Consider the following 26,825-nt stretch of genomic DNA (forward strand, 5'->3'; position numbering starts at 1 on the left):
ATCTACCATCCTGATTTTACAGGGGTGATTCCTTTACTTCTATTTACTTCTATTTCTATTAAAAGTCTTCTTGTAAGAAAACTGAATGCTTTTTCATTGTTCTCAGATCCAAGGGTTTGGGTCTGTGGTCACCTATGCAAATTGGTGAGGATTTTTACCAAACCTTTCCCAGGAAGTGGGGTGCAAGGATTGGGAGGATTTTGGGGGGAAAGACGTGTCCAAACTACGTTTCCCAGTAAACCCAGTTAGAGTTTGGTGGTGGCAGTGGATATTCCAAGGACAAAGGATAAAATTAATTTGTGGAATTAACTTGGGGAAGTTTTAACCTAAGCTGGTAAAAGTAAGCTTAGGAGGTTTTCATGCAGGTCCCCACATCTGTACCCTAGAGTTCAGAGTGGGGGAGTAACCTTGACAGCCTCGTACAGAGATCATGCCATAAAGCTTCTCCCAAACAAACTTTCCACATTCCAAATCCCACTGGTTAAGCAGCTCATTTCCCCAGTACCATACGATGTGTATCTAAGCTAACACCAGAATGGCTCTATGCACAAAGGGACAAATCCAACCCCCTACCCCTGCAGCCATGAAGGTCTCCCTGGAAGTGGTAACCATAGAATCATAGAATATCAGGGTTGGAAGGGACCTCAGGAGGTCATCTAGTCCAACCCCCTGCTCAAAGCAGGACCAATCCCCAACTAAATCATCCCAGACAGGGCTTTGTCAAGCCTGACCTTGAAAACCTCTAAGGAAGGAGATTCCACTACCTCCCTAGGTAACCCATTCCAGTGCTTCACTACCCTCCTAGTGAAAAAGTTTTTCCTAATATCCAACCTAAACCTCCCCCACTGCAACTTGAAACCATTACTCCTTGTTCTGTCATTTGGTACCACTGAGAACAGCCTAGATCCATCCTCTTTGGAATCCCCTTTCAGGTAGTTGAAAGCAGCTATCAAATCCCCCCTCGTTCTTCTCTTCCGCAGACTAAACAATCCCAGTTCTCTCAGCCTCTCCTCATAAGTCATGTGCTCCAGTCCCCTAATCATTTTTGTTGCCCTCTGCTGGACGTTTCCAATTTATCCACATCTTTCTTGTAGTGTGGGGCCCAAAACTGGACACAGTACTCCAGATGAGGCCTCACCAATGTCGAATAGAGGGCAATGATCACTTCCCTCAATCTGCTAGCAATGCCCCTACTTATACAGCCCAAAATTCCGTTAACCTTCTTGGCAACAAGGGCACACTGTTGACTCTTATCCAGTTTCTCGTCCAGTGCAACACCTAGGTCCTTTTCTGCAAAACTTCTGCCAAGCCATTCAGTCCCCAGTCTGTAGCAGTGCATGGGATTCTTCTGTCCTAAGTGCAGGACTCTGCACTTGTCCTTGTTGAACCTCATCAGATTTCTTTTGGCCCAATCCTCTAATTTGTCTAGGTCCCTCTGTATCCTATCCCTACCCTCCAGCGTATCTACCACTCCTCCCAGTTTAGTGTCATCTGCAAACTTGCTGAGGGTGCAGTCCACGCCATCCTCCAGATCATTAATGAAGACATTGAACAAAACTGGCCTCAGGACTGACCCTTGGGGCACTCCGCTTGATACCGGCTGCCAACTAGACATGGAGCCATTGATCGCTACCCATTGAGACAGCTTTCTATCCACCTTACAGTTCATTCATCCAGCCCATACTTCTTTAACTTGCTGGCAAGAATACTGTGGGAGACCATGTCAAAAGCTTTGCTAAAGTCAAGGAATAACACATCCACTGCTTTCCCCTCATCCACAGAGCCAGTTATCTCATCATAGAAGGCAATTAGGTTAGTCAGGCATGACTTGCCCTTGGTGAATCCATGCTGACTGTTCCTGATCACTTTCCTCTCCTCTAAGTACTTCAGAATTGATTCCTTAAGGACTTGTTCCATGATTTTTCCAGGGACTGAGGTGAGGCTGACTGGCCTGTAGTTCCCCAATCCTCCTTCTTCCCTTTTTTAAAGATGGGTACTACATTAGCCTTTTTCCAGTCTTCTGGGACCTCCCCCGATCGCAATGGGGTTATGTGGAATAAGAAAGTATGTTGCATTTGAGAAGGGAGGGTTCTCATTTAAGGGGTTGCATACTGCCTGTACAGAGTGCGATTCAGCTCAGTGGTAACTCCCTGAACGGCAACCCTCAGGACGGAAGCTGTAATATAGGCAGGTCTCCCCCAAACAAGGAGGAAGAGGGAAGACTAAGCACTAAGTCAGCACCTGTTACAAGATAAATTACTGTGTGGATCAGTGGTCAACAGCATTAAAAAGGTAGGTGTTCAAATATTCCACTGGAAGAGATCTGCCTCCTTAACATCTGCTACATAATTTAGGACCAATTATGCTCTGAGTTATTCCACTGGAATTACTTTGGATATATTTCAGTGCAGCTGAAAATAGAGTATGGCCCATTGTCTCCACAACAATGCACTAAGATTTTCTAAAAGCAACTCCTATATAATTTGAACAAATTACTTTCATTCATTTAGTTCCACTCATTACCATGCTACTCCTAAGCACTAATGATGAGTCATCATTTGATAATATTCATATAGATACTAGCAAACATTGTAACCTGTTTTTTTGCATGCAAGAATGATTCTTCATTTTCCAACCTCAGTCTATTTTTTGTATAATTAAACAAATTTCGGTTCCTGTATTTCCCACCACCTCTTCCCTCCCCACAAAATAAATATCCTGTGCCACGGTATTGCAAAACTTGGCTGCATTGAATTATCCTGCAAATGGCCAGGAAAGTTCCCAACAACAAAGCAAGTGCATGGAGATTGCTCCTCGCATTTCAGGCAGGCAGATCTGGAGGTAAGAGGGGTTTGTTTTTTAAAAGTAAACAATCATATTTACAATGGCAGAGACATCTGGGATCCATCTTTCTTCCTCATTGCTTGGACGATTTTTATTTAAAATATGGGTTATTTGGAAACGCTGGACCTGAATGTTCTTTAAATTTGTCTTCTACAGGCTTCAGTGGGAGAAAATTAAATAAGAGCTATACTCGGACACTTGTATTCATACCTGCCCAGTGCTGATTAGCAGTGACATATCGACCTCTTGTCACAAACATTCACCCCACTGCTGTCTATTCAATATTTCAGGGTCCATTCTTGTACTTGAACATACTATTTTATAGTTTAAATATAATACTTTGTGCCCGTAAATTAAATCAGGACTAGGCTGCAGCGGTGGCAGAGCTCAGCACTGTCATTCAGAAGACCTGGATTTGATTTATGTTGGCCTCCCTCCAGTGTAAAATTAGAAGATCCAGTTTGTAGCCTCCAGGCTCAGTCCCCTTTGTTTCTAAAGTCCAGTGTCAGAACAGCAGCTCCTGCATCATGGTACACAACCAAAAGCACTGGCAACATGCTTAATACTTGGCTTCCTCTCTCCTTAGGGTTCTATTCTGAAAGGAGAACTTGGTACAAATTCTTTATTCCCTGAAGACTATGTAGAACAGACTTCCCTACTCTGCTCAACCAACACGCCTTAGTAGAACTGGAGAGACAACTTCTAAGGATGAGAGGGTAATTCAGTCTCCATGCTCACTTAATCATTAGCCTCTTTGCTGAAACTTGGAATTGGACTCAGCCTGTCAACACATTCACACAGACCTACAGCTAGTCATGAGATAATTATATTAAGTAGCTACTAATTAGGTCTGGGTATAAACAAGTGACCCAGAGATGGGAAGCTTTGTATTCCATTAGCAGTCCTAAAGCACAGTCTTGGCAGGCACAAAATCTGACTGTTTTTTTTTTTTCAAATTGGGTCATAGATGATTACCTCTGCTCCATGCTATTCCCCTAATGCCTTGTCTGACAATATGGTTATCATCTGAATTATGGTAGTAGCTTCTACAGGCCTAACAGATCAGGTCCTGGCTGCGCTAGATGCTGTACAAACACACAGTAAGAAAGAGCTCCTCCTCCAAAGAGCTTACAGTCTAAACAGGCAATATAGGCATAGGATGGGAGGGGAAAGAGGCACAGAGAGGTGAAGTGACTTGCCCAACATCATACAACAGCTCCATGGCAGAGTTGGGAACAGAATGCAGGTCTTCTGAGTCCCCATCAAGTACTCTATCCCCTGACCTGCACTGCCTCTCTGATCTGCAAACAAGGCAAGTCACATTGGGCCCTCATATATCTCTGTGTCAAAGGGAACAGTGAGGCCATTCTAGAAACCTCAGCCCCTCATCCCTTCCCATTTCAACCGTTGAAACTACAGAGGAAAACTCCATGGAAAAGCCTCAGCCTTGCCTATTGCCAATCCCTTGATCTCAGTACTCCTATTCGCTGCTTTAGAATGCAAACTATTTTTTTAAGGGAGGAGAAAAGCGGAGGTTGCAGAATCATTAGAAAAACAAGTTCCTATTTTAGTGATGGTAGCAAGGAATGATAAAGTAGCAAAATAATGAATCTAAAATGCTGGCTCCATATTCCAAGTGTACTTTACTAGATGATGCCTCCACTGTATATACAGTAAGAGCTTTAAAGAGCATACAAAGCAACTTGGGTTGGGGGGAAATCAATCAAACAGAATTTATAGTTCGGAGAGTACTAAGTATTACTGTTTTATCCTTAAATGAAACACAAACCTAAGCACAAAAGGTTTCATTTTAAGACCATTTACGTGCATTGCCCGAATCATTATTTGGGGCAATGCTTATTTTGCATTTCCTTTATACCTGTCGTGTTATTTTGCATTTGATATAGACATTGGCAAAGGTAGCAATGAAGAAGGCACTGAAGTAAGAAGCACTCCAGAAACCAATCTTTGAAACCCAATCTGCACTCACATCAAGTCAGTCAGTTGCTAGTTGGTATTTTGGGGATGAGGACAAATTTGGGGCCACAATCTGGAGAGACTAGTGGTCGGGAAAGGAGAGGAATACGGATTGGATTAGGAGGCTACAGTAACCAAGATGAGCGATGAGGGCTTAGACAATTTTTTTTTTATGCACGCCAGACAAGTCTTTTTTGCCATTGGAACAGATAGGAAGAGTCAGATTTTCAAAATGTTGTGGAGAAAGTAGCAGCAAGATTCAGGGAACCTTCCTCTTCCAAGAAATGGTAAGATAATTGTGGCTTGGCAGCACTGGCATTATCTGGGGTCCTGGGATACTTTTGTAACCCACACACCTTCAGGGTGTGGTGTTCGGTCCCATCTAGTGGCACCGAGACCACTTAGAGAGAAAGAGATTAATGAGTCTGCTCTACAGCCTTAGCTAAAAGCATGAGCCTCTACCGCATGAGCTAACAGCCACATGGCCCTTAACTAAGGCTATAGAGCAAACTCATTAATCTCTCTCTCCCTAAGTGGTCTCGGTTTCACTAGATGGGACAGAACACTACACCCAGGAGCTGTGTGGGTTAGACTTTATTTCAGCTTCCCCATTTATATCAGCTGCTTAGAACCAGCACATCCTTCACAATCATTTCTCTTAAGCAGCACTACCTCTGAACAGGAACCTCTACTATCCCCTTTCTTTCCAACGGCTGACCCCCCATTTGGGAACCTCTGTCTCTGCTCTGGACACCACTCCTGCATTTCTCTTTGTGGCCCAACAATCCCACGTTTCATTCCTGGTGTTAACCTACTGAACTCAGTGGAGTTATTTATATCAGGGAATTAATTTATAACTGACAAGATGTTAGAAGAAGAGACAGTGGAGAGCCGGTAGGATTGATTTGATCATAGGGAGAATTGCCTTTTGCAGTATCTTGTACTATAATGACTCTGTGTTGTGATTTTCAGGGATTGGCCCTATGAGCCTAACCCCATACTCCGCATGCAAGAAAAATTCACACTATGGAGTTTTCTTCTGTAAGGAGTACGTAATTAGGCCCCTGGTCCTAAGGATGCACAAGAACAAAGATATCTCTATTGTAGAAAGAGCTAAATACACATTTTTTAAAGTAGCTCAGTGATCGGACAAGATCATTTTGTAGAGTGCCCTCCCAAATATTCTGAAGCAGCAGTCCAGAAAAGCCCAGAGCATGGTGCTGTCAATTTTAATGGAATTATAACTAAATATCATTAGTTACCAACAAAAAAAAATTATAGAGAACTAAGGTTAAAGGTGTGTTTCAATGGAATCTATCTACACTTTAACAAAAATTTTACACCTTTAAAAAACAAAACAAACATAAGCAAGTCTTGAAGTGAACAGATAAAGGATCCAGCTAGTTCCCTGCTACAATATGCTAATTTTCATCACTTACTACTACCCTACGCAACTTGCACCATTTGTCCCCTTTCATTGGTCCTTCAATGGAAATGTGCTGTTGAATGTATACTACTGATTTTATACATAGCTTATAAATTATATATTGATTATATGTGTAATAAAGATTTCAAAAATAATATAGTCCCAGAGCATACTAAGTTATGTCAGTTTTCCCTACATTCTCGTAGCATGATACAGATCATGAAGTGTGTTGACTATTCTGTCATAATCAAGTGTCAGCATACACAAACTTCATGGGTTTGGGTATTTAACTCTGATTATTATTTAGCAATCAGTATTTTGGTAGTTATATTGTGTAGGTGATAGTATTCTAGTATTTGGGAACTAGAACCATGAATAAGAAATGGGAATTTATAAATCAGTAATTTATTGTGTGTTCATTTTTCAGATGTCAATGGGAAATGTAAGGGTAGGTGAGTAGCATATATCAGGTGGAGTGAGAGAAGGATGAAGGACTACAGGGCAGTGGAAAAAGTCTGGAACTCTTAACTGTTCCCTTCATGACATTTGGGTTTCACAAAAAGTATAAAATAATTTTAAATAGGGTTGCTATTTATGTTTCCTACGAGGGGAGCTCTGCTCTGACAATTCTTATGAGGCCCACCAAAGCAGGCTTCTCCTCCTCCAGACTTCAGCAAGTCCATAGGAAGTGTGTGTGGTGGAGGGGAGTTATACCTGTGTGGGATATTGGGGTAGTGGAGAAGAATGGAAAGGAAGCTTTTATCCATATTGAAAACTAATTGTTTTAATTAAGTTTAACACAGATAAAAACGCTCTGCTTTTCCATGCCCCACTCTGTTCTCCTGCCCTCTCGCCCCCAGCCTGTACACACTCATCCTCCAGACCTTTCCCAGTTTCATGTATTTCCCCACTACATCCCCTTCCTATTCTGCACTCTCCCACTTCCTGTATCTGTTACTCCCCTGATTCCTGCATTCCACAGCGCCAAGCTACCAAGTCTTCCTAGTCCCAGTCCTCCTTGCCCACCATGTCCACCTGGACATCCCCTTCACATTTCTCACCCCACTCCCCAGTTTTTGCCTGGATTCAATTAGCAGGTCAATTTTAAACATGTCTCTGTATACAACCAAAAACGCTCTTGTGCAAGGGTGGCCCAAGCCATTGTCACAGGCAACAAAGGCAGAAGAGAGTCCAAGGGGGGAGTAAAGAAACATAATACTGTATCCTGCCACCTGCTGGGACACCGAACTCTGTGCAATTTCAAAAATCGGCTTCTTTTTGGGGTCGTTGTGGGTGAAATTGGGACTTGGAAAAACTATCAGGCTTATCAGGGGCATTAGCCTTTGTTCCATAATGCAATCCTGGCCAGATCCTAAGTATCCTAAGATCCTGACCTGGCAATACCTATACATTTATTTAACATTATTGACTGCAATGAGGCTACTCACCTGTCTAAAATGTCTGTAGAATCAGGGCTGCTGCACACAAACCTATGCCATTTATTTCAAAACCAAAACACCCACTTGACTTCAGTGAATCATAGAATATCAGGGTTGGAAGGGACCTCAGGAGGTTACCTAGTCCAACCCCCTGCTCAAAGCTCAATGGCTCAAGTTTAGGTCCTCAGAGAGCAGAGCCAGCACCAACTTATGCTACTGTCAGATAAATACTGTTACTGTGGGGAAGCACAGCAGGTATCTCTCGAATGATATTTAACTACATCTTACCAGCGTAAGGCAGCAAGAGATATTAAAGCACTCAGAGAAGGATCTAAAGGTGCCCCCTTTACAATAATGACTCACTAATGAATAACAGGAATGCTCCACATCCCAGGATTATGTACCTTCAGATCTACAAATTATTTTGTACAGAACAAACTTTTTGGCAGTCAGTGTTTCATATTTATTCATACATAGACAGCATTTGTCATTAGCTAGCTCATGTAACTCCTTTTGCATAAGTGGCAAAGATGACATTTTAGGCTTTTTCTTGACATTTCTTTTTGTCTCACAGAGTTTGGTTACATAAACAAATTCAAATCATCCAGGGCAATAACATTCTGGAAACTTACAACAAAGAGAAGGCTCTGCTTGTATCACATAGCATAATATTTTCATATCAATCATTAAGATATTATACTCCAATGTTACAGAATTATGGTAGATGTAAGTAGCACTTAATGTCATTAATGTTGAACCCCATTTTCAGCTGATTCTAACTTTCTCAGATAAATCCCTTTTGGAGTGAACTATTCCATGAATTCCCAATGGTTATTTTTAAAAGGAGAAAATGAGTAAAATCAGTTCTGCTACTTCTAAATTATTCAAATATGCAAAAAAATACACTTTTTCATATGCTTTGAAAATAATTTTAATGCTATAACAACTCAAAATGGCTATAGGTACTAACTTCAAACTTGTCATTTTGTAGATCTAAGAGGTAAAAAGAAAAATAGGCTAGTCCAGAAGAAAATCAGTTATGTATTTTCATGGTTTGAAGTGTTTTTAAGTTGTGAATTCAAATATGACCATTAAAATGTTTCTACAAGGTTTCTTGCTGAACTTTTTAACTAGAGCAGTTTCTAATACTGTATGCATATGCAAATTAAGGATACCATGGTTAAGAATGTAGCTGCTAAACTCTGTTCCTGAAGAGCTCCTAAACTGTGCAAGACTGCAGTTCTGATCCAGATCAAGGCAATACAAGAAGAGTTTGAAAATTTCCCAAGCTGAAAAGCTCCAGATTTCTCTTAACACCCTCTAATCCCATAGCTCTTCCTTCCCCTTAGTCCCCCCAGGAAATTAAATGCAAAGAGGAAAATACAAAGCTATATCAATGCAACAATAAGGACTGAAAAATCTCACACTCAAAAGACAGGAAACTCCAAAAGCTGACATTGCTCGTGAAACTCTAATTTAACCATGTTGCATCTATTAGTATTTTCTATTCTTCCTTCCCATGTTCAATTTAACGTTTAACATATTGCATGTATTATAAATGTGCACACCATAACAAATATAAGAGATATAATGTGGCAATATTAACTTTGCTAGCCCTAGCATTAACTTGTGGGTGTTTCTGACATATCAGAGAGATAGCCGTGTTAGTCTGAATCAGCAAAAAAAAAAAAAAAAAAAAAAACTGAGGAGTCCTTGTGGAACTTAGAGACTAACCAATTTATTTGGGCATAAGCTTTCGTGGGCTACGTTTTAGCCCACAAAAGCTTATGCCCAAATAAATTGGTTAGTCTCTAAGGTGCCACAAGGACTCCTCGGGGTTTTTTTTCTGACATATCAGTTTTTCATTTCTCATCCTTAATGATGCATAAACCATAGTTATTTGTGAATACAATAACTATCTTCTGCTTTCCTAAGCCATCTTTTTATCTAAGGATCTCAAAGTAGTTTAAAAAACTGAACTTCATTTACATCCACAGGTGCAGCATGGTGCAATATGCAGTGTGGGTCACCGTGCCTTGGAGCAATTCATGTTCAAAAGTTTAAAGCTGACTTGGTGGTGCAAAGGGAAAGAACATCAACTCCTCAGTTCAAAGATCCTCCACAGAGCACCACTTGCCACATCTGCTCCCTAAGTAGTGCCCCTCTTCTGAAGCCACACTGGCCAGCTCCAGGCTCCCCAGCAGAGCAAGTATTTTAGGTGTCATGCCCCACTGCAATTCCCTTCAAGATGGGTTTACCACCAAGGGGGCCTGCCATCCTGAACAGAAACAGTCACGGCCCAGGGCTGAATTTAGTCCATTAATAAATTAAGCCCCACTATGCTGCTATGATACCCATTTCCTATGAGTTAAGATGAGGCACAGAAAGTTACGGTCATACTGGTAATTAGGAATAGAACTGGGAATAGAATCCAGGAGTCCCAGACTCTTACTGTAAATCACCAAAGTCAGTGAGTTTGATTCTCTTTTCCAGCTGGAGGAATAGGGGGGCCCTTCTCCTCCTGTTATCAAGACCCCAGTTCTGTCTGCTTAAGCTGCCTTTTTGTTTCCCCTATCCTTATGTTAGCTGGACTCCATTTTAGTCTACTCTAACTTATGTCCGGCTGCTCATAGCCCTCTGGCTCTGAATAGCAGAGTGCAGCAGCACTCCAGGATGGGATGACAGGCCCAGGACTTCCTGATGCTTCCACTGAGAAGATTCAGCCCCCTACCTCATTCAATGCAGGGACGTGCTTTTACAGGTGTGTTCATAAATGAAAGCAGATTCCAACTCAAAGCCCAAAATATGAAACTACCAAAGATGCTTCAAGATATAAGGCCCTATCCAGCAAATCCTTTTATTCAAGTGAGGTGTCCTACTGAAAGCAGTGGAAATAAAAGCCAAGGTGAAAAAAAGGACCAAAAATCCTATACAAACATATCAACCAATTCTCAGATCAAACATATGGGCCAAATTCCACTCTCAGACAGTGGCTTTGGAACAATTTTTTATAGTGGAGGTCCTGAAAGCCCTTGAGCAAAACTGTAAACCCTGTATACAATGGAAACCACTTCCAGCCAGAGGGTGCTGCTGCACCCACAGCATCCCTAGTTCCAGCACCCCTGCTCTCAGAAAGCGTGGAATAAGTCTAGGGTACTAAAAACTCCACTGATTTCATGATTGAACTGTAACATATTTCCCTTTCCACTCCACATGCTTTGCTTTTAACAATAGTCCTCATGCTGACAGGGATGAATTGAACTCCCTGGGAAGTCCACCTAATGCTAATAAGTTAGCAGGTTATCACTGCAGAATATCCCAAGGCTAATCTCTCTACTACCCCATAAATGGAGCATGCCATTTTCACAGCACTCAAAGCTCCCTTTCTATGTCAGTTTAAGAACAGAAAAGATGGAATGCATAATTCTTACATCAAGATAGCATCAAACAGAATGGATGAAACTGGGAGTTACACTTGGGATAAATCTGGCCAAAGATGGTTATGTTTGTGTATGTTGAGATTTTTTATGACAAATTTTAGTGCAGAGAATTTTTTGGGGGGTGACAGGTAACACTCTCTTCCAATTAACATTTTAAAACAAATAAATGAGCAATTGCCACTGTAATATATACACACAAGAGTTAATGTTTATCCCACTTAAGCATAGCATTTGATACAAATGTAATGTAGTGTGATAAATTAATCCTAATAAGATCAAATGAACTATTTCCTTCATATTACAAAGGTAATGCACCTACTAAATATTAATACAAGCCGCATGAAATCCTGTAAGACTGTGAAAATGAAGAGTCAATTACTACCTCATTTACTGATTACCTTTTAATTTTTATTGAAGTATATTATTTGTCAAATCATAGATAACAAACTTAATTTCACAAACAGGACACAAAGTTTATAAGCCGAATTCATGCCTGGTCTATGTCCATCTCTCAGTGGAGTTACACCAGGAATTAATTCAGTGTTCTTGTATCTTTTTATTGTTACAGCTTAATCAACTTTTCTTACTATTCAATGTTATCTGCCAGTTGCTAAGATAATGGTATGAAAGTGTCACATGTAAAAATGTGCTTATACAGGCTATCATCCACTGAAAACACATGCCAATCCTCTAAATAATCCATACATTAACAGGAAAATTAATCCTTTTAAAAAATAATGGTTCCCTCTACAGAGCCTAATCCTGCAGTCTTTACTTCAGGCAAAACTGACTTCAGTGGGAGTTTTGTCTAAATGTGGATTGCAGGGTTTTGCCCATATTTAGGAATAAATTATAGAATTAAGAGACTGTAACATTGCTACAGAAATAAAAAGTCTATCTCACAAAAATAATTTCAAAGCTTCCTCTGGTAGTGTCCAAGAAGAGAGTTACAAAATAAAAAGGGCTGTACTGAATATATACTCAAGACTAGTGTGTAGCTTGGCATAATGGGTATCAGGTTTTTGAGAAAGAAACGACAGTATTTTTTACTCCTAACTTTGCGCATTCTGGATATTTGGTTAAACATCCTGCCATCCAAGCAACAGGACTCTCCTTGCTGTTTGTTCTCTTTATTGACACAAATCCTCTACAAAAAAACCAGACATAGTTGATTAGTATTTTCAGTTATGAATTTATTGACAGCTAAGATGGTTTATGAACCAGAACGACCAGGAAAAGCTGCACAAACTGCACAGAAACAGGGTATTGTTTATAACACAGCCCCATGTTGGCAATGTTTCACTGCAAAATGTCATTGCCACAGTAACACAAACATCTTCTCGCTGACAACAGAAGTAGTGACTATGTACCTAGCCCTACAGTCAGCTGGAAACTTTGAATAAAAAAATATAATAATTGGTTGTGGTAGTTAACTTGGAAATACTAACTGTCCAACAAAGGAAGGGTAGCAGTAACTGAAGTCAATGGATATACCCCACTCACCTAACTGTGTTCCAGAAGTAAACTGTCAGTTTCTTGCCAACGCTCTTGTGTGTCAGATCCTTATTACAATATAGGTAAAGGAGCCACATTAGAACTAATTAATGCAAGATAGCTAACTAAAAATACAGGGAGGATTCCACCTTTAAAAAATAGCTTAGTATAGCACAGCATCTTCACTTTAAAGTGATTAGAAACAAACTTCTGATTTTTTAAAGTTAAATTTCTTATCATTAGAACTATGTGTGTTCAGGCTCTGATGAGAAAAAACAAACTTTATTTATACGGTTAATGTATATTGCTGTACCTGTAATCCATTTTGACAACACACTTTTCAAGGTCTTCCTACAAAGCAATGTATAGAAAGAGCCACAATTCAGGCAAAAGCCTGGTTAAACAAATGGCCCGGACCTCCTTCTAGCCCACTCAAATATGCTACATTTCAGTCCACAGAACTCCGATTTGTCTATACTAGGAAATTTTCCCTATATTTCCCTCCATTTCCATTGGTTCACCTCCACCAGAGGTAGAAATAGTGGAGGCAGAAGGGCACATAAGGCCCCGCAGCCAGCACTGTAACCCCCATTTTGTGTGGATCTGCTCTGAGCCATGAGTTTACACCATCTGAAAATCTGGTCTGTGGTGCTTAAAACATCGGGGGACTGCTCCATAGCTGCTATAACTAGTAAAGCTGAATGGGTGGTATCAACAGTGGGAGACTTCAGAAAAAAAAGGAATTCTACTGTACACACAACATGTATGGGCCAAATGCTGGTGGATGTGCTCAGTTTTGACTCAGTCCTTATTCAGGCAAATTCCCCACTTCAGCAAATGGGTGTTTGCTTATGTAAAGACGAAGTCAAAACTGACTAAACACTTATGCAGTTGCGCCAATGTTTGTTGCCTACATTAGTGGAAAAAACAGCTTTGTTTGTACAAAGCCAGGCTGTACTTTTTAAGCATTGGCTTCTAAGGCTGAAAGTCTTCTCTCTCAACCCCCTGCCAGCGCCCTAGACTGCTTGCTGGGGCCCCCGCCCTGGCTGAGGGCCTGGGCCCCCTGAACCACTTGTGGCTACCCTGCCTAAAGGTTAAAGCCTTCGACTGTGTGGTGCCCCACCCTGGCTGAGGGCCTGGGCCCCTGAACTATAGGTGGCCCTACCCTGCCTACAGGTTGGGGCTGGATCCTCTAATTTCGTCATTTCCGAAGCATGTGTAGCAAAGGGGCTTGGCCTCCCTCACACACCACAGCAAGGGAGAGCCACACCTATCTACCTGCTTACAGCATGTATGAGGGTATGTCTACACTACGGAATAAGGTCGAATTTATAGACGTCGGTGTTTTAGAAATCGGTTTTATATATTCGAGTGTGTGTGTCCCCCCAGAAGATGCTCCAAGTGCATTCAGTGCATTAACTCAGCGGAGCGCTTCCACAGTACCGAGGCTAGAGTCGACTTCCGGAGCGTTGCACTGTGGGTAGCTATCCCACAGTTCCCGCAGTCTCCGCTGCCCATTGGAATTCTGGGTTGAGATCCCAATCCCTGATGGGGCTAAAACATTGTCGCGGGTGGTTCTGGGTACATATCGTCAGGCCCCCGTTCCCTCCCTCCCTCCGTGAAAGCAAGGGCAGACAATCGTTTCGCGCCTTTTTTCCTGAGTTACCTGTGCAGACGCCATACCACGGCAAGCATGGAGCCCGCTCAGGTAACCGTCACCCTATGTCTCCTGGGTGCTGGCAGACGCGGTACGGCTTTGCTACACAGTAGCAGCAACCCCTTGCCTTGTGGTAGCAGACGGTACAGTACGACTGGTAGCCGTCATCGTCATGTCCGAGGTGCTCCTGGCCACGTCGGCTGGGAGCGCCTGGGCAGACATGGGCGCAGGAACTAAATTTGGAGTGACTTGACCAGGTCATTCTCTTTAGTCCTGCAGTCAGTCCTATTGAACCGTCTTATGGTGAGCGGGCAGGCGATACGGACTGCTAGCAGTCGTACTGTACCATCTTCTGCCGAGCAGCCATGAGATGTGGATGGCATGCAGTCCTTCTGCACCGTCTGCTGCCAGCCAAAGATGTAAAAGATAGATGGAGTGGATCAAAACAAGAAATAGACCAGATTTGTTTTGTACTCATTTGCTTCCCCCCTCCCCTGTCTAGGGGACTCATTCTTCTAGGTCACACTGCAGTCACTCACAGAGAAGGTGCAGCGAGGTAAATCTAGCCATGTATCAATCAGAGGCCAGGCTAACCTTCTTGTTCCAATAAGAACGATAACTTAGGTGCACCATTTCTTATTGGAACCCTCCGTGAAGTCCTGCCTGAAATACTCCTTGATGTAAAGCCACCCCCTTTGTTGATTTTAGCTCCCTGAAGCCAACCCTGTAAGCCGTGTCTTCAGTCGCCCCTCCCGGCGTCAGAGCAACGGCAAACAATCAGGCATCTGAGAGTGCTGTCCAGAGCAGTCACAATGGAGCACTCTGATGGGGCTAAAACATTGTCGCGGGTGGTTCTGGGTACGTATCGTCAGGCCCCCGTTCCCTCCCTCCCTCCGTGAAAGCAAGGGCAGACAATCATTTCGCGCCTTTTTTCCTGAGTTACCTGTGCAGACGCCATACCACGGCAAGCATGCAGCCCGCTCAGGTAACCGTCACCCTATGTCTCCTGGGTGCTGGCAGACGCGGTACGGCTTTGCTACACAGTAGCAGCAACCCATTGCGTTCTGGCAGCAGACGGTGCAATACGACTGGTAGCCGTCATCGTCATGTCCGAGGTGCTCCTGGCCACGTCGGCTGGGAGCGCCTGGGCAGACATGGGCGCAGGAACTAAATTTGGAGTGACTTGACCAGGTCATTCTCTTTAGTCCTGCAGTCAGTCCTATTGAACCGTCTTATGGTGAGCGGGCAGGCGATACGGACTGCTAGCAGTCGTACTGTACCATCTTCTGCCAGGCAGGCAAGAGATGAGGATTGCTAGTAGTCGTATTGTACCATCTTCTGCCAGGCAGGCAAGAGATGAGGATGGCTAGCAGTCGTACTGTACCATCTTCTGCCGAGCAGCCATGAGATGTGGATGGCATGCAGTCCTTCTGCACCGTCTGCTGCCAGCCAAAGATGTAAAAGATAGATGGAGTGGGTCAAAACAAGAAATAGACCAGATTTGTTTTGTACTCATTTGCTTCCCCCCTCCCCTGTCTAGGGGACTCATTCTTCTAGGTCACACTGCAGTCACTCACAGAGAAGGTGCAGCGAGGTAAATCTAGCCATGTATCAATCAGAGGCCAGGCTAACCTTCTTGTTCCAATAAGAACGATAACTTAGGTGCACCATTTCTTATTGGAACCCTCCGTGAAGTCCTGCCTGAAATACTCCTTGATGTAAAGACACCCCCTTTGTTGATTTTAGCTCCCTGAAGCCAACCCTGTAAGCCGTGTCGTCAGTCGCCCCTCCCTCCGTCAGAGCAACGGCAGACAATCGTTCCGCGCCTTTTTTCTGTGCGGACGCCATAACAAGGCAAGCATGGAGGCCGCTCAGCTCACTTTGGCAATTAGGAGCACATTAAACACCACACGCATTATCCAGCAGTATATGCAGCACCAGAACATGGCAACGCGATACCAGGCAAGGAGGCGACATCAGCGCGGTCATGTGAGTGATCAGGACATGGACACAGATTCCTCTGAAAGCATGGGCCCTGCCAATGCATGCATCATGGTGCTAATGGGGCAGGTTCATGCTGTGGAACGCCGATTCTGGGCTTGGGAAACAAGCACAGACTGGTGGGACCGCATAGTGTTGCAGGTCTGGGACGATTCCCAGTGGCTGCGAAACTTTCGCATGCGTAAGGGCACTTTCATGGAACTTTGTGACTTGCTTTCCCCTGCCCTGAGGTGCATGAATACCAAGATGAGAGCAGCCCTCACAGTTGAGAAGCGAGTGGCGATAGCCCTGTGGAAGCTTGCAACGCCAGACAGCTACCGGTCAGTTGGGAATCAATTTGGAGTGGGCAAATCTACTGTGGGGGCTGCTGTGATGCAAGTAGCCCACGCAATCAAAGATCTGCTGATATCAAGGGTAGCGATCCTGGGAAATGTGCAGGTCACAGTGGATGGCTTTGCTGCAATGGGATTCCCTAACTGTGGTGGGGCCATAGACGGAACCCATATCCCTATCTTGGCACCGGAGCACCAAGGCACCGAGTACATAAACCGCAAGGGGTACTTTTCGATAGTGCTGCAAGCTCTGGTGGATCACAAGGGACGTTTCACCAACATCAACGTGGGATGGCCGGGAAAGGTGCATGATGCTCGCATCTTCAGGAACTTTGGTCTGTTTCAAAAGCTGCAGGAAGGGACTTTATTCCCAGACCAGAAAATAACTGTTGGGGATGTTGAAATGCCTATATGTATCCTTGGGGACCCAGCCTACCCCTTAATGTCATGGCTCATGAAGCCGTACACAGGCAGCCTGGACAGTAGTCAGGAGCTATTCAACTACAGGCTGAGCAAGTGCAGAATGGTGGTAGAATGTGCATTTGGACGTTTAAAGGCGCGCTGGCGCAGTTTACAGACTCGCTTAGACCTCAGCGAAACCAATATTCCCACTGTTATTACTGCTTGCTGTGTGCTCCACAATATCTGTGAGAGTAAGGGGGAGACGTTTATGGCGGGGTGGGAGGTTGAGGCAAATCGCCTGGCTGCTGGTTACGCGCAGCCAGACACCAGGGCGGTTAGAAGAGCACAGGAGGGCGCGGTACGCATCAGAGAAGCTTTGAAAACCAGTTTCATGACTGGCCAGGCTACGGTGTGAAAGTTCTGTTTGTTTCTCCTTGATGAAACCCCCCGCCCCTTGGTTCACTCTACTTCCCTGTAAGCTAACCACCCGCCCCTCCTCCCTTCAATCACCGCTTGCAGAGGCAATAAAGTCATTGTTGCTTCACATTCATGCATTCTTTATTCATTCATCACACAAATAGGGGGATGACTACCAAGGTAGCCCAGGAGGGGTGGTGGAGGAGGGAAGGAAAATGCCACACAGCACTTTAAGCACAGCACTTTAAAAGTTTACAACTTTAAAATTTATTGAATGACAGCCTTCTTTTTTTGGGGCAATCCTCTGTGGTGGAGTGGCTGGTTGGCCGGAGGCCCCCACACCGCGTTCTTGGGCGTCTGGGTGTGGAGGCTATGGAACTTGGGGAGGAGGGCGGTTGGTTACAGAGGAGCTGCAGTGGCAGTCTGTGCTCCAGCTGCCTTTGCTGCAGCTCAACCATACACTGGAGCATACTGGTTTGGTCCGCCAGCAGCCTCAGCATTGAATCCTGCCTCCTCTCATCACGCTGCCGCCACATTTGAGCTTCAGCCCTGTCGTCAGCCCACCACTTACTCTCTTCAGCCCGCCACTTACTCTCTTCAGCCCACCACCTCTCCTCCCGGTCATTTTGTGCTTTCCTGCACTCTGACATTATTTGCCTCCACGCATTCGTCTGTGCTCTGTCAGTGTGGGAGGACAGCATGAGCTCAGAGAACATTTCATCGCAAGTGCGTTTTTTTTTCTTTCTAAGCTTCACTAGCCTCTGGGAAGGAGAAGATCCTGTGATCATTGAAACACATGCAGCTGGTGGAGAAAAAAAAAGGGACAGCGGTATTTAAAAAGACACATTTTATAAAACAGTGGCTACACTCTTTCAGGGTAAACCTTGCTGTTAACATTACATACATAGCACATGTGCTTTCGTTACAAAGTCGCATTTTGCCTCCTCCCACCACGTGACTACCCCCTCAACCTTCCCCCCTCCCTGTGGCTAACAGCGGGGAACATTTCTGTTTAGCCACAGGCAAACAGCCCAGCAGGAATGGGCTCCTCTGAGTGTCCCCTGAAGAAAAGCACTCTATTTCAACCAGGTGACCATGAATTATATCTCACTCTCCTGAGGGTAACACAGAGAGATAAAGAACGGATGTTGTTTGAATGCCAGCAAACATACACTGCAATGCTTTGTTCTACAATGATTCCCGAGTACGTGTTACTGGCCTGGAGTGGTAAAGTGTCCTACCATGAAGGACGCAATAAGGCTGCCCTCCCCAGAAACCTTTTGCAAAGGCTTTAGGACTACATCTAGGAGAACCGCAAATGCCAGGGCAAAGTAATCCTTTCACATGCTTGCTTTTAAACCATGTATAGTATTTTAAAAGGCACACTCACCAGAGGTCCCTTCTCCGCCTGCTGGGTCCAGGAGGCAGCCTTGGGTGGGTTCGGGGGGTACTGGCTCCAGGTCTAGGGTGAGAAACAGTTCCTGGCTGTCGGGAAAACCGGTTTCTCCACTTGCTTGCTGTGAGCTATCTACAACCTCATCATCAATCATCATCATCTTCTTCATCCCCAAAACCTGCTTCCGTATTGCCTCCATCTCCATTGAAGGAGTCAAACAACACGGCTGGGGTAGTGGTGGCTGAACCCCCTAAAATGGCATGCAGCTCATCATAGAAGCGGCATGTTTGGGGCTCTGACCCAGAGCGGCTGTTCGCCTCTCTGGTTTTCTGGTAGGCTTGCCTCAGCTGCTTCAGTTTCACACGGCACTGCTTCGGGTCCCTGTTATGGCCTCTGTCCTTCATGCCCTGGGAGATTTTGACAAAGGTTTTGGCATTTCGAAAACTGGAACGGAGTTCTGATAGCACGGATTCCTCTCCCCAAACAGCGATCAGATCCCATACCTCCCGTTCGGTCCATGCTGGAGCTCTTTTACGATTCTGGGACTCCATCATGGTCACCTGTGCTGATAAGCTCTGCATGGTCACCTGCAGCTTGCCACGCTGGCCAAACAGGAAATGAGATTCAAAAGTTCGCGGTTCTTTTCCTGTCTACCTGGCCAGTGCATCTGAGTTGAGAGTGCTGTCCAGAGCGGTCATAATGGAGCACTCTGGGATAGCTCCCGGAGGCCAATACCATCGAATTGTGTCCACAGTACCCCAAATTCGAGCCGGCAACGTCGATTTAAGCGCTAATCCACTTGTCAGGGGTGGAGTAAGGAAATCGATTTTCAGAGCCCTTTAAGTCGAAATAAAGGGCTTCATTGTGTGGACGGGTGCAGGTTTACATCGATTTAACGCTGCTAAATTCGACCTAAAGTCCTAGTGTAGACCAGGGCTGAGGGTGCACACTGCTCCATATGGCATGCCTGGCCACCTCTGCAGACTGGTGCAGAGGAAGGTAGAACCATAGTTCCAACTCCTCCTTCCCCATTTTGGGATGGATTGTGCTGCTATGGGCAGTGGCCCTGGGACTGTGTCCTGTCTCTATGCAGGAGTCAATAACGAGAAGGAAGGCTGCTACCACCCTCCTTCTTCACCTTTAACTTGAGTATAGGATTTGGAGATGTACTGGGTGAAATTCACCCCAGTGTAAAAGTCCTGCACAAGGTCCTATCCCCCACTTAAGAAGTGTGTTAAGAGCTAGAGTGATGTCGTACAGCTTTCTGCAGGCTCTCTTTCATCATGGATGAAATTCACCCATAATAAGAGACATTATTTCACCCACCACTGAAATACTTCCACCTCTAGAGTGAAATGTAGCAAGTGTTTAACAATAACAATACATAAGCAAAAAACCTTGAGGAATATTTCTTCCTTGAGGAATGTCAATATCTGCAAACTGCTCTGAAATAGATTAAGACCGCTACAATAGTTTTTTGTAGTGTATTAAATTTTTATCACAGGTGCCTTTCAGAACCTGTGATAAAAAAAAAGCAACAATGTAACATTTCAAAATGTAATGTTGTTCTGAACTCCAATAAGTGCTCTGTTTTCATATACTTGCTTGGCTTTATTCAGTTCTCAGCAGTACAAAAACAATACGACTGGCTATTGTTTCTAACAGTAACCAAGAATATTATTCATTTATTGGAAGCTTAATAACAAAGTCACACATACAAGCACAGAGCTGTTTATTGATGCAGCATTTCACTTTAAGAGGTATGTTGATCAACAGTACATGGAGTACTGCACTTATTGACTTTTTAAATCATATTTTCAACCACAAATCCAGAGCGTTCTGCTAGATCAGCATTGCTACAAGTAACATGGAAAATACATAAAGCTATGGACTCAAGATTTTAAAACATTTTGAGAGTATCAATCACATTTTAATACACAGATTGTCTTTATGACAATCTTCCCCCCTATTCACAATCACATAGACCACCTCCTCCCATTTGCAAGTGCATAACATCCCTGTGGCAATTACAGCTCTTGTTTATATGGCAAAAATATCCTATAAGTATTTAATATATGTTTTATTTCTTTTAGTACAGTTTCGGAGCTGGAAATAAGGAGTCAGCACCATGTGATCAAACTGCTCTCTGTCCATAACCAGCAAGTGATCCGTACACCACAGCTTGAGAACCTCTCTAAGACAGCGTTTTTCAAAGTTCGGGTCACAACCCAGTACTGGATCGTGGCATGTCAGGCACTGGGTTGCTCTGGTCAGCACTACCGACTGGGACACTAAAAGTCCCATCGGTGGTGCTGCCCAGCTAACGCAGGCTAGTGCCTACCTGCTCCAACACCACGCTGCGCACCGGAAGCAGCCAGCAGCGGGTCCGGATTCTAGGCAGGGGGGCCACGGGGCTCCGCACACTGCCCCCACCCCAAGCGCCGGCTTCCTGCCAATGGGAGCTGGGAGGGGTGGTACCTGCGTGCGAGAGCCAGACCTGCTGTGCGGTCTGCGGTGCAGGACAGGCAGGAAGCCTGCCTTAGCACCCCTGCTGCACCTCTGACAGGGAGTCGCCTGAGGTAAATCCATACCCCAACCCCACACCCCAATCCCCTGCCCCAGCCTGAGCCCCCCCCAACCCGGAACCCCTTCCTGCACCCCAAACCCCTCATCCCCAGCCCCACCCCAAAGCCTGCATCCCCAGCCCAGAGCCCTGACCCCCTCCTGCACCCCAACCCTCTGTCCCAGCCCAGAGCTCCCTCCCACACCCTGAACCCCTCATTCCTGGCCCCACCCTGTAGCCCTCACCCACACACCCCAACCCTCTGCCCCAGCCCTGAGCCCCTCCTACACCCCAAACCCCTCATCCCCAGCTTTGTTGGGACATGGGCATCAACAATTTTCTCCAACTGGGCCCCCCAGAAAAAAAGTTTGAAAACCACTAATCTAAGATATATGGATGGCCTTATGGCTGAAGCACAGAACTTGTAACAACAAGAACTCTAGCTCTGTCTGTGCCAAAGCCTTCCTGTGTGAAAGTTACATCACCTCTCTGGATGCCAGTGTGCACACCTGTAAAATGGGGATAATACTGCCCTGTCTCACAGGGCTCCTTGAGGCTTATGCCATTGTTTGTAAAGCACATTTTTTAAGGTAAAACTGAAGGACCCTGGTCTATTATCTTCTTTCCTGGGATGATTTCCCTTCTGTCCGTTCAGAAGATGACAGTTAATCTCAGTACATAAGAAAAATCTCATCTGCAGAATACCAAAGAAGTCCCACAAGATTCATGTTCCAAGACTGTAAGCCCAAAATTCTGCTCTCAGGGTTGTTGATGGGAGATTTTTACAGGCAGAATAAGCAAAATATTGGAAACAAGATCCACCATATGTATTAGAGAGCAAAATTCTGCCCTTACTGATTATGCCTTTTTTATACACCTACTTGCAGAGGCTGAACCTGCAATCCTGACACAGGCAAAATCATGGGACTGTGTCCAGGCTGCAGGATCAGGCCTACAGTTTGTAAGTATCAATTTAAACAAAGATCGCACCAGTTATAATAGCTGTTGTAATCAGAATTTAGTACTAAAATTTGCCATCAGATCCATAAATATGGTTTTGATCATCTGTTATTTAGTTATCTGGCTGCATCACGGCATTATTACCTAATCTCTGCAAAAAGTACTACTAATTGCAAACCATTAAAAACTGCATTATCTAAAGAACTGGGAACTCAGCATAACTGCTTATTATATTTATTTGTTCTCACTTCAGAGACAGTGGATTTATAGCACTGCTTCTTCCTTTTGCTGCTCCCAGGACACACTTGGAAACGAGATGTTTCATCTCTAGGGGGTTGTCCTGGTAAAATACTCATATAAATCATTAAAACAGCCAAAGTGGTTTTGATTTTATTTTTGTAAGAACAAAAGAACATGCCCTTCCTGAGATTTCACTCAGTCCTTGCTCAAACTCTCACTGAGGTTAGCCCATAGACTGGCCATCATCTAGGACAGCAGTTCTCAACCAGGGATCTTGGGGCCATGTGGGGGGCCATGAGGAGGTTTCAGGAGGTCCACCAAGCATGGCCAGTGTTCGACTCACTAGGGCCCAGGGCAGAAAGCTGAAGCCCTGTCGCAAGGAACTGCAGCCCACCACCTCCTCCACCTGGGACTGACGCCGAAGCCTGGGCAACTTAGCTTCGCGGTGCCCCCTGTGGCGTCGGACCCTGGGCAACTGCCCTGCTTGCTACTCCCTAGCGCTGGCCTTGGATTTTATATGCAGAATAACAGTTGTGACACAGCTAGGCCATGGAGTTTTTATAGCATGTTGGGAGGGCCTCAGAAAGAAAAAGGTTGAGAACAACCTTTTTCCATTTGCAGACCCCTAAAAAATTTCAAATGGAGGTACAGACTTCTTTGGAAATCTTAGACATGGTCTGCAAAGCTCCACCTGGGGTCCACAGATCACTGCTCTGTGCAGTCCAGTTGGGCTGTGGTATGATACAGAGCGACAATTCCTCAAAGGGAGCTCCTAGGTGACCAAGTGAAATGGGACTGTGCACCACCCCTTAGGATGGTGCAGCGGGCTCTGCCTGTGTATTTTTCCAGCTCTGCCCTTGTGCTCCTGTGCAAGGGACAGCCACAATCTGAGGCACAAATTCTCCTCACACTTCCCCCAAAGTCCTTTTTCAACTGGAGGAGGAGGCATCAAACCCAGAAGGCAAAAAGGAATGTGCCTGCTCTTGGTGTGTTTGTAGAGGAGGTAATGAACAGTGGATGTAGGCATCCTCCTAAATAGGGGAAAGAACCTACAACATGCCTCAGCCAGGTCTGTAGTAAAGAAGGGTATAACCTGAATCCGAGGTGCCTCAAGGTATCACAGCAGAATTCCAGTCAGTCAATGTGTGGCAGACACCTCATGGAAAGGGAGCATGAGCTGTGAACACCAAGCTAGCATTTTGACTTATTCCTGGTGGGGGAGTGCCCCTATAGCAGTGTTTTTCAAACTGTGGCTCGCGATCCAGTACTTGGTCGCAGAATGTAAGGCACTAGGTCACGGCAGCTCTGGTCAGCACTGCCGACTGGGCCTTTAAAAGTCCCGTCGGTGGTGCTGCCCGGCTAAGGCAGACTACTCCCTACCTGTTCTGATACTGCACTGCACCCAAGAAGCAGCCAGAAGCAGGTCCACTCCTAGGCAGGGGGCCACAGGGCTCTGCGCACTGCCCCTGCCCCAAGCACCGGCTCCGCACTCCCAACGGGAGCTGGGGGGGGGGGTGCCTCCTGGCGAGAGCCGAGTGGAGCTGCTTGCACACTTCCACCTAGGAGCCACACCTGCTGCTGGCCGCTTCCAGGGTGCAGCGTGGTCCACAGTGCCAGGACAGGAAGGAAGCCTGCCTTAGCAGCCACGCTGCACCGCTGACTGGGAGCTGCCCGAGGTAAGCCTGTGCCCCAATCCCCTGCCCCAGCCCTGAGCCCCCCCCAAACCCCTCATTCCCAGCCCTCACCCCACACCCAAACCCTCTGCCCCAGCCCTGAGCCCCTCCCACACCCCAAACCCCTCATCCCCAGCTTCGTTGGGTCACGGGCAATGTTCCCTCAAATTTTTGACAGGCCGTACGCGCAAAAAATTTCTTCTGTGCAAATTTTTGACAGGCCGTATGTGCAAAAAATTTCTTCTGTGCAAACCGTGGTGCTTCTGTGCAAATCTTTGTGCGCGAGGTGTTTCACCGTGTGCGCAGGGTTTAGGATCTGTGAGGGAACAGTGGTTGGGGCATCAACAATTTTCTTCAACTGGGTCGCCAGAAAAAAAGTTTGAAAACCACTGCCCTATAGCCCAGGAACACCCTGTGTCTGAAGCAAATAAAGAAAGAGACAGAAGAACTGCTAAATAAAAATCTCCCTAGGTAGTACTTTGCCTAAACAACCTTTTCAACATGTACTGGATGGCTCTCAAAAGGCAGCTATGGGTGTGCAACAGTTCCCCAACTACAGTAACACAGTAACAGTAACTGATCTCTTATTGTTTATTTTAACCAACCCTCTCTCCTATCCCCCCCACCCCACTGTATTTCCTTTTTGCATGCAATTTAAGACAGCCTAGGACAACAGAATCTGCCTCTCAAAAACCTGCACACTTTGGTCAATGTTCACTTTCTGCCCTTCACCCTGCAATGGTCTACCGGAGACAGAAAGGAGCACAAGTGCTCTCGATAACTAAAAACAAAATTTTCTCAGCCCACAAACAGGCATTTAGCAAGAAGGAAACAGTGAAGTGGAGAAAGTTACAGAAAAGCTAAAGATCTTCCACATTCTACACAAGTTCATCAGAAAGATCATTGGCCATGATCTTTTAATTATTTGGGCTTATGTCCCACACAAATATGTATATTACTGGTATGCTAGCCAGTTAAACTTGTATTACTTCCTATTACTATTATGTCACTTTTTAAAAAAAATCTATAAAAAAGGTATGTCTTTGAAAACAGTTACAAAATGCAAATATGTAGACTCCAGGAGGCCTCTTCCACATAGTAGGCCTAATTCTGACCTCTCTTGCACCAGTTTTGCCCCTAAGTAGCTCCACCAGAGTTACTTCTATTTTACATCAGGAGAAGTGAGATCTGATTTAGACCTACTATCTCTACATCTCATCCACTATTGCCTTTCATCTTTGGGGCTGCAAGCAAGAACCCTGGGTTTTAATATCACCTGTGATTAGCTCTCACAATTGTGCTCCAAGGAGTCTTGTAATTCTCTCTCACTACTGTGCCAGGAAAAGTTTACCACCTGTAACTGACTCTCATTTTTGTGCCACAAAGTGATTCCACTGTAAACGACCTGCCTTTCGCTCGTCTCTCCCTCTGCTTGCAGCTCCCCTCTGGGGCTGCAGCCACCCCGAGTCCGCACACCAGCTACTGACCTGACTACACTACCACACACGGGTGTCCAAGAGGCAGAACTTCACCAGCAGGGAGCCGGCTGAAGCATTGCCTCGGCCCCAGGCTGCTCTCCCCAGAGGAACACAGGGACCTGCAGCGTGGCCGGGGTTTTCACGGGCTACCCCCGCCCCGGCGCCGCTTCGCCTGGGGATGAGCGCGGGGCAGGCGCGAGGGAAGGGGGCAGGGGGCGCCCGCGCGAGGCGGCCGCGCGCTCTTACCTGACCCGGTTGTCGCGGAACTTGCTCTGCTGGGGCTGGTTCAGGTAAATGGTGCGGGCGGCTGCCTCCGCCTGATCCGCTGAGGACGTGGCTCCGGACATCTCATCATCCGCCTTCTTATAGCCCGAGGGGGAACAAACGGGTCCTGCAGGGAACAGCAGCAGAGAGCGCCCGAGTCAGCGAGCAGCGCGGGAGAGACTCAGAGAAGCGGCGGGGGCTGGGGGGGGGGGGGGCGGATGCTGCTGCTGCCCAGTGCACAGATCCCGCCTGTGCCTCGGGCTGCGCCTGCTGGGCTGCAGCCGCTGCCGCCGGCAGCTCTTGGCCCCGGGGGAGCCGGCTAGCAGCGGCAGCAGCAGCCCGGGCGTTGCACGCCCCTGTGGCCCGGCCCTGTGTGGGCAGAGCCGCGGCACAGAGAGGAAAGCTGCTGCCTGACCGCGGGAGGCACAGCCCCTGCCCTGCTCTCACCGAGGCCGCTAATCATAAACAAAGTAAGAGCGACAAAAGGAGGCACCCCGCCCTGCCCGTCGCAGCCGAGTGAACCCACCCTCCTGTCAGCAGCAGCAGCCTCTGCCGGTCCCCAGAGCCCCTGCACATGATGGTGCCTTAGTGGGTATGGGGGGGGGGGTAACGTGAGTGGGAATACATGAGCTGGGATTGTCCCTGGCAACGGGAACCTCTAGAAAACAACACACCCTGGGGATTAAAGAGGGAGAGGGGGAGAGAGAGATGATAGACTGAAGCGATCTTGCCTTTAGGAGTTTCCTCCCTGGTGTTTAGCCAAAGCAATGGCTGATGATGAATAATGCAAGCTCCAGTGGAAAAACGCTCACAAGCACTAGT

The 26,825-nt window shown here is 45.8% G+C and overlaps 1 protein-coding gene across 6 annotated transcripts in view; it reads right to left on the reverse strand.

Annotated features, from left to right (window-relative positions):
* Window positions 1-26,825, reverse strand: part of ATP8A2 (ATPase phospholipid transporting 8A2) — a 692,754-nt gene that overhangs the window by 584,317 nt on the left and 81,612 nt on the right. For all 6 annotated transcript variants that reach the window (XM_073340296.1, XM_073340286.1, XM_073340306.1 and 3 more), the window contains exon 2: window positions 25,986-26,130. In XM_073340296.1, the coding sequence (XP_073196397.1) occupies window positions 25,986-26,130 (145 nt within the window). The remainder of the gene's footprint in view (window positions 1-25,985; window positions 26,131-26,825) is intronic.

Source organism: Lepidochelys kempii, chromosome 1, assembly GCF_965140265.1.
Source record: "Lepidochelys kempii isolate rLepKem1 chromosome 1, rLepKem1.hap2, whole genome shotgun sequence".
Classification (NCBI taxonomy): Eukaryota; Metazoa; Chordata; order Testudines; family Cheloniidae; genus Lepidochelys; species Lepidochelys kempii.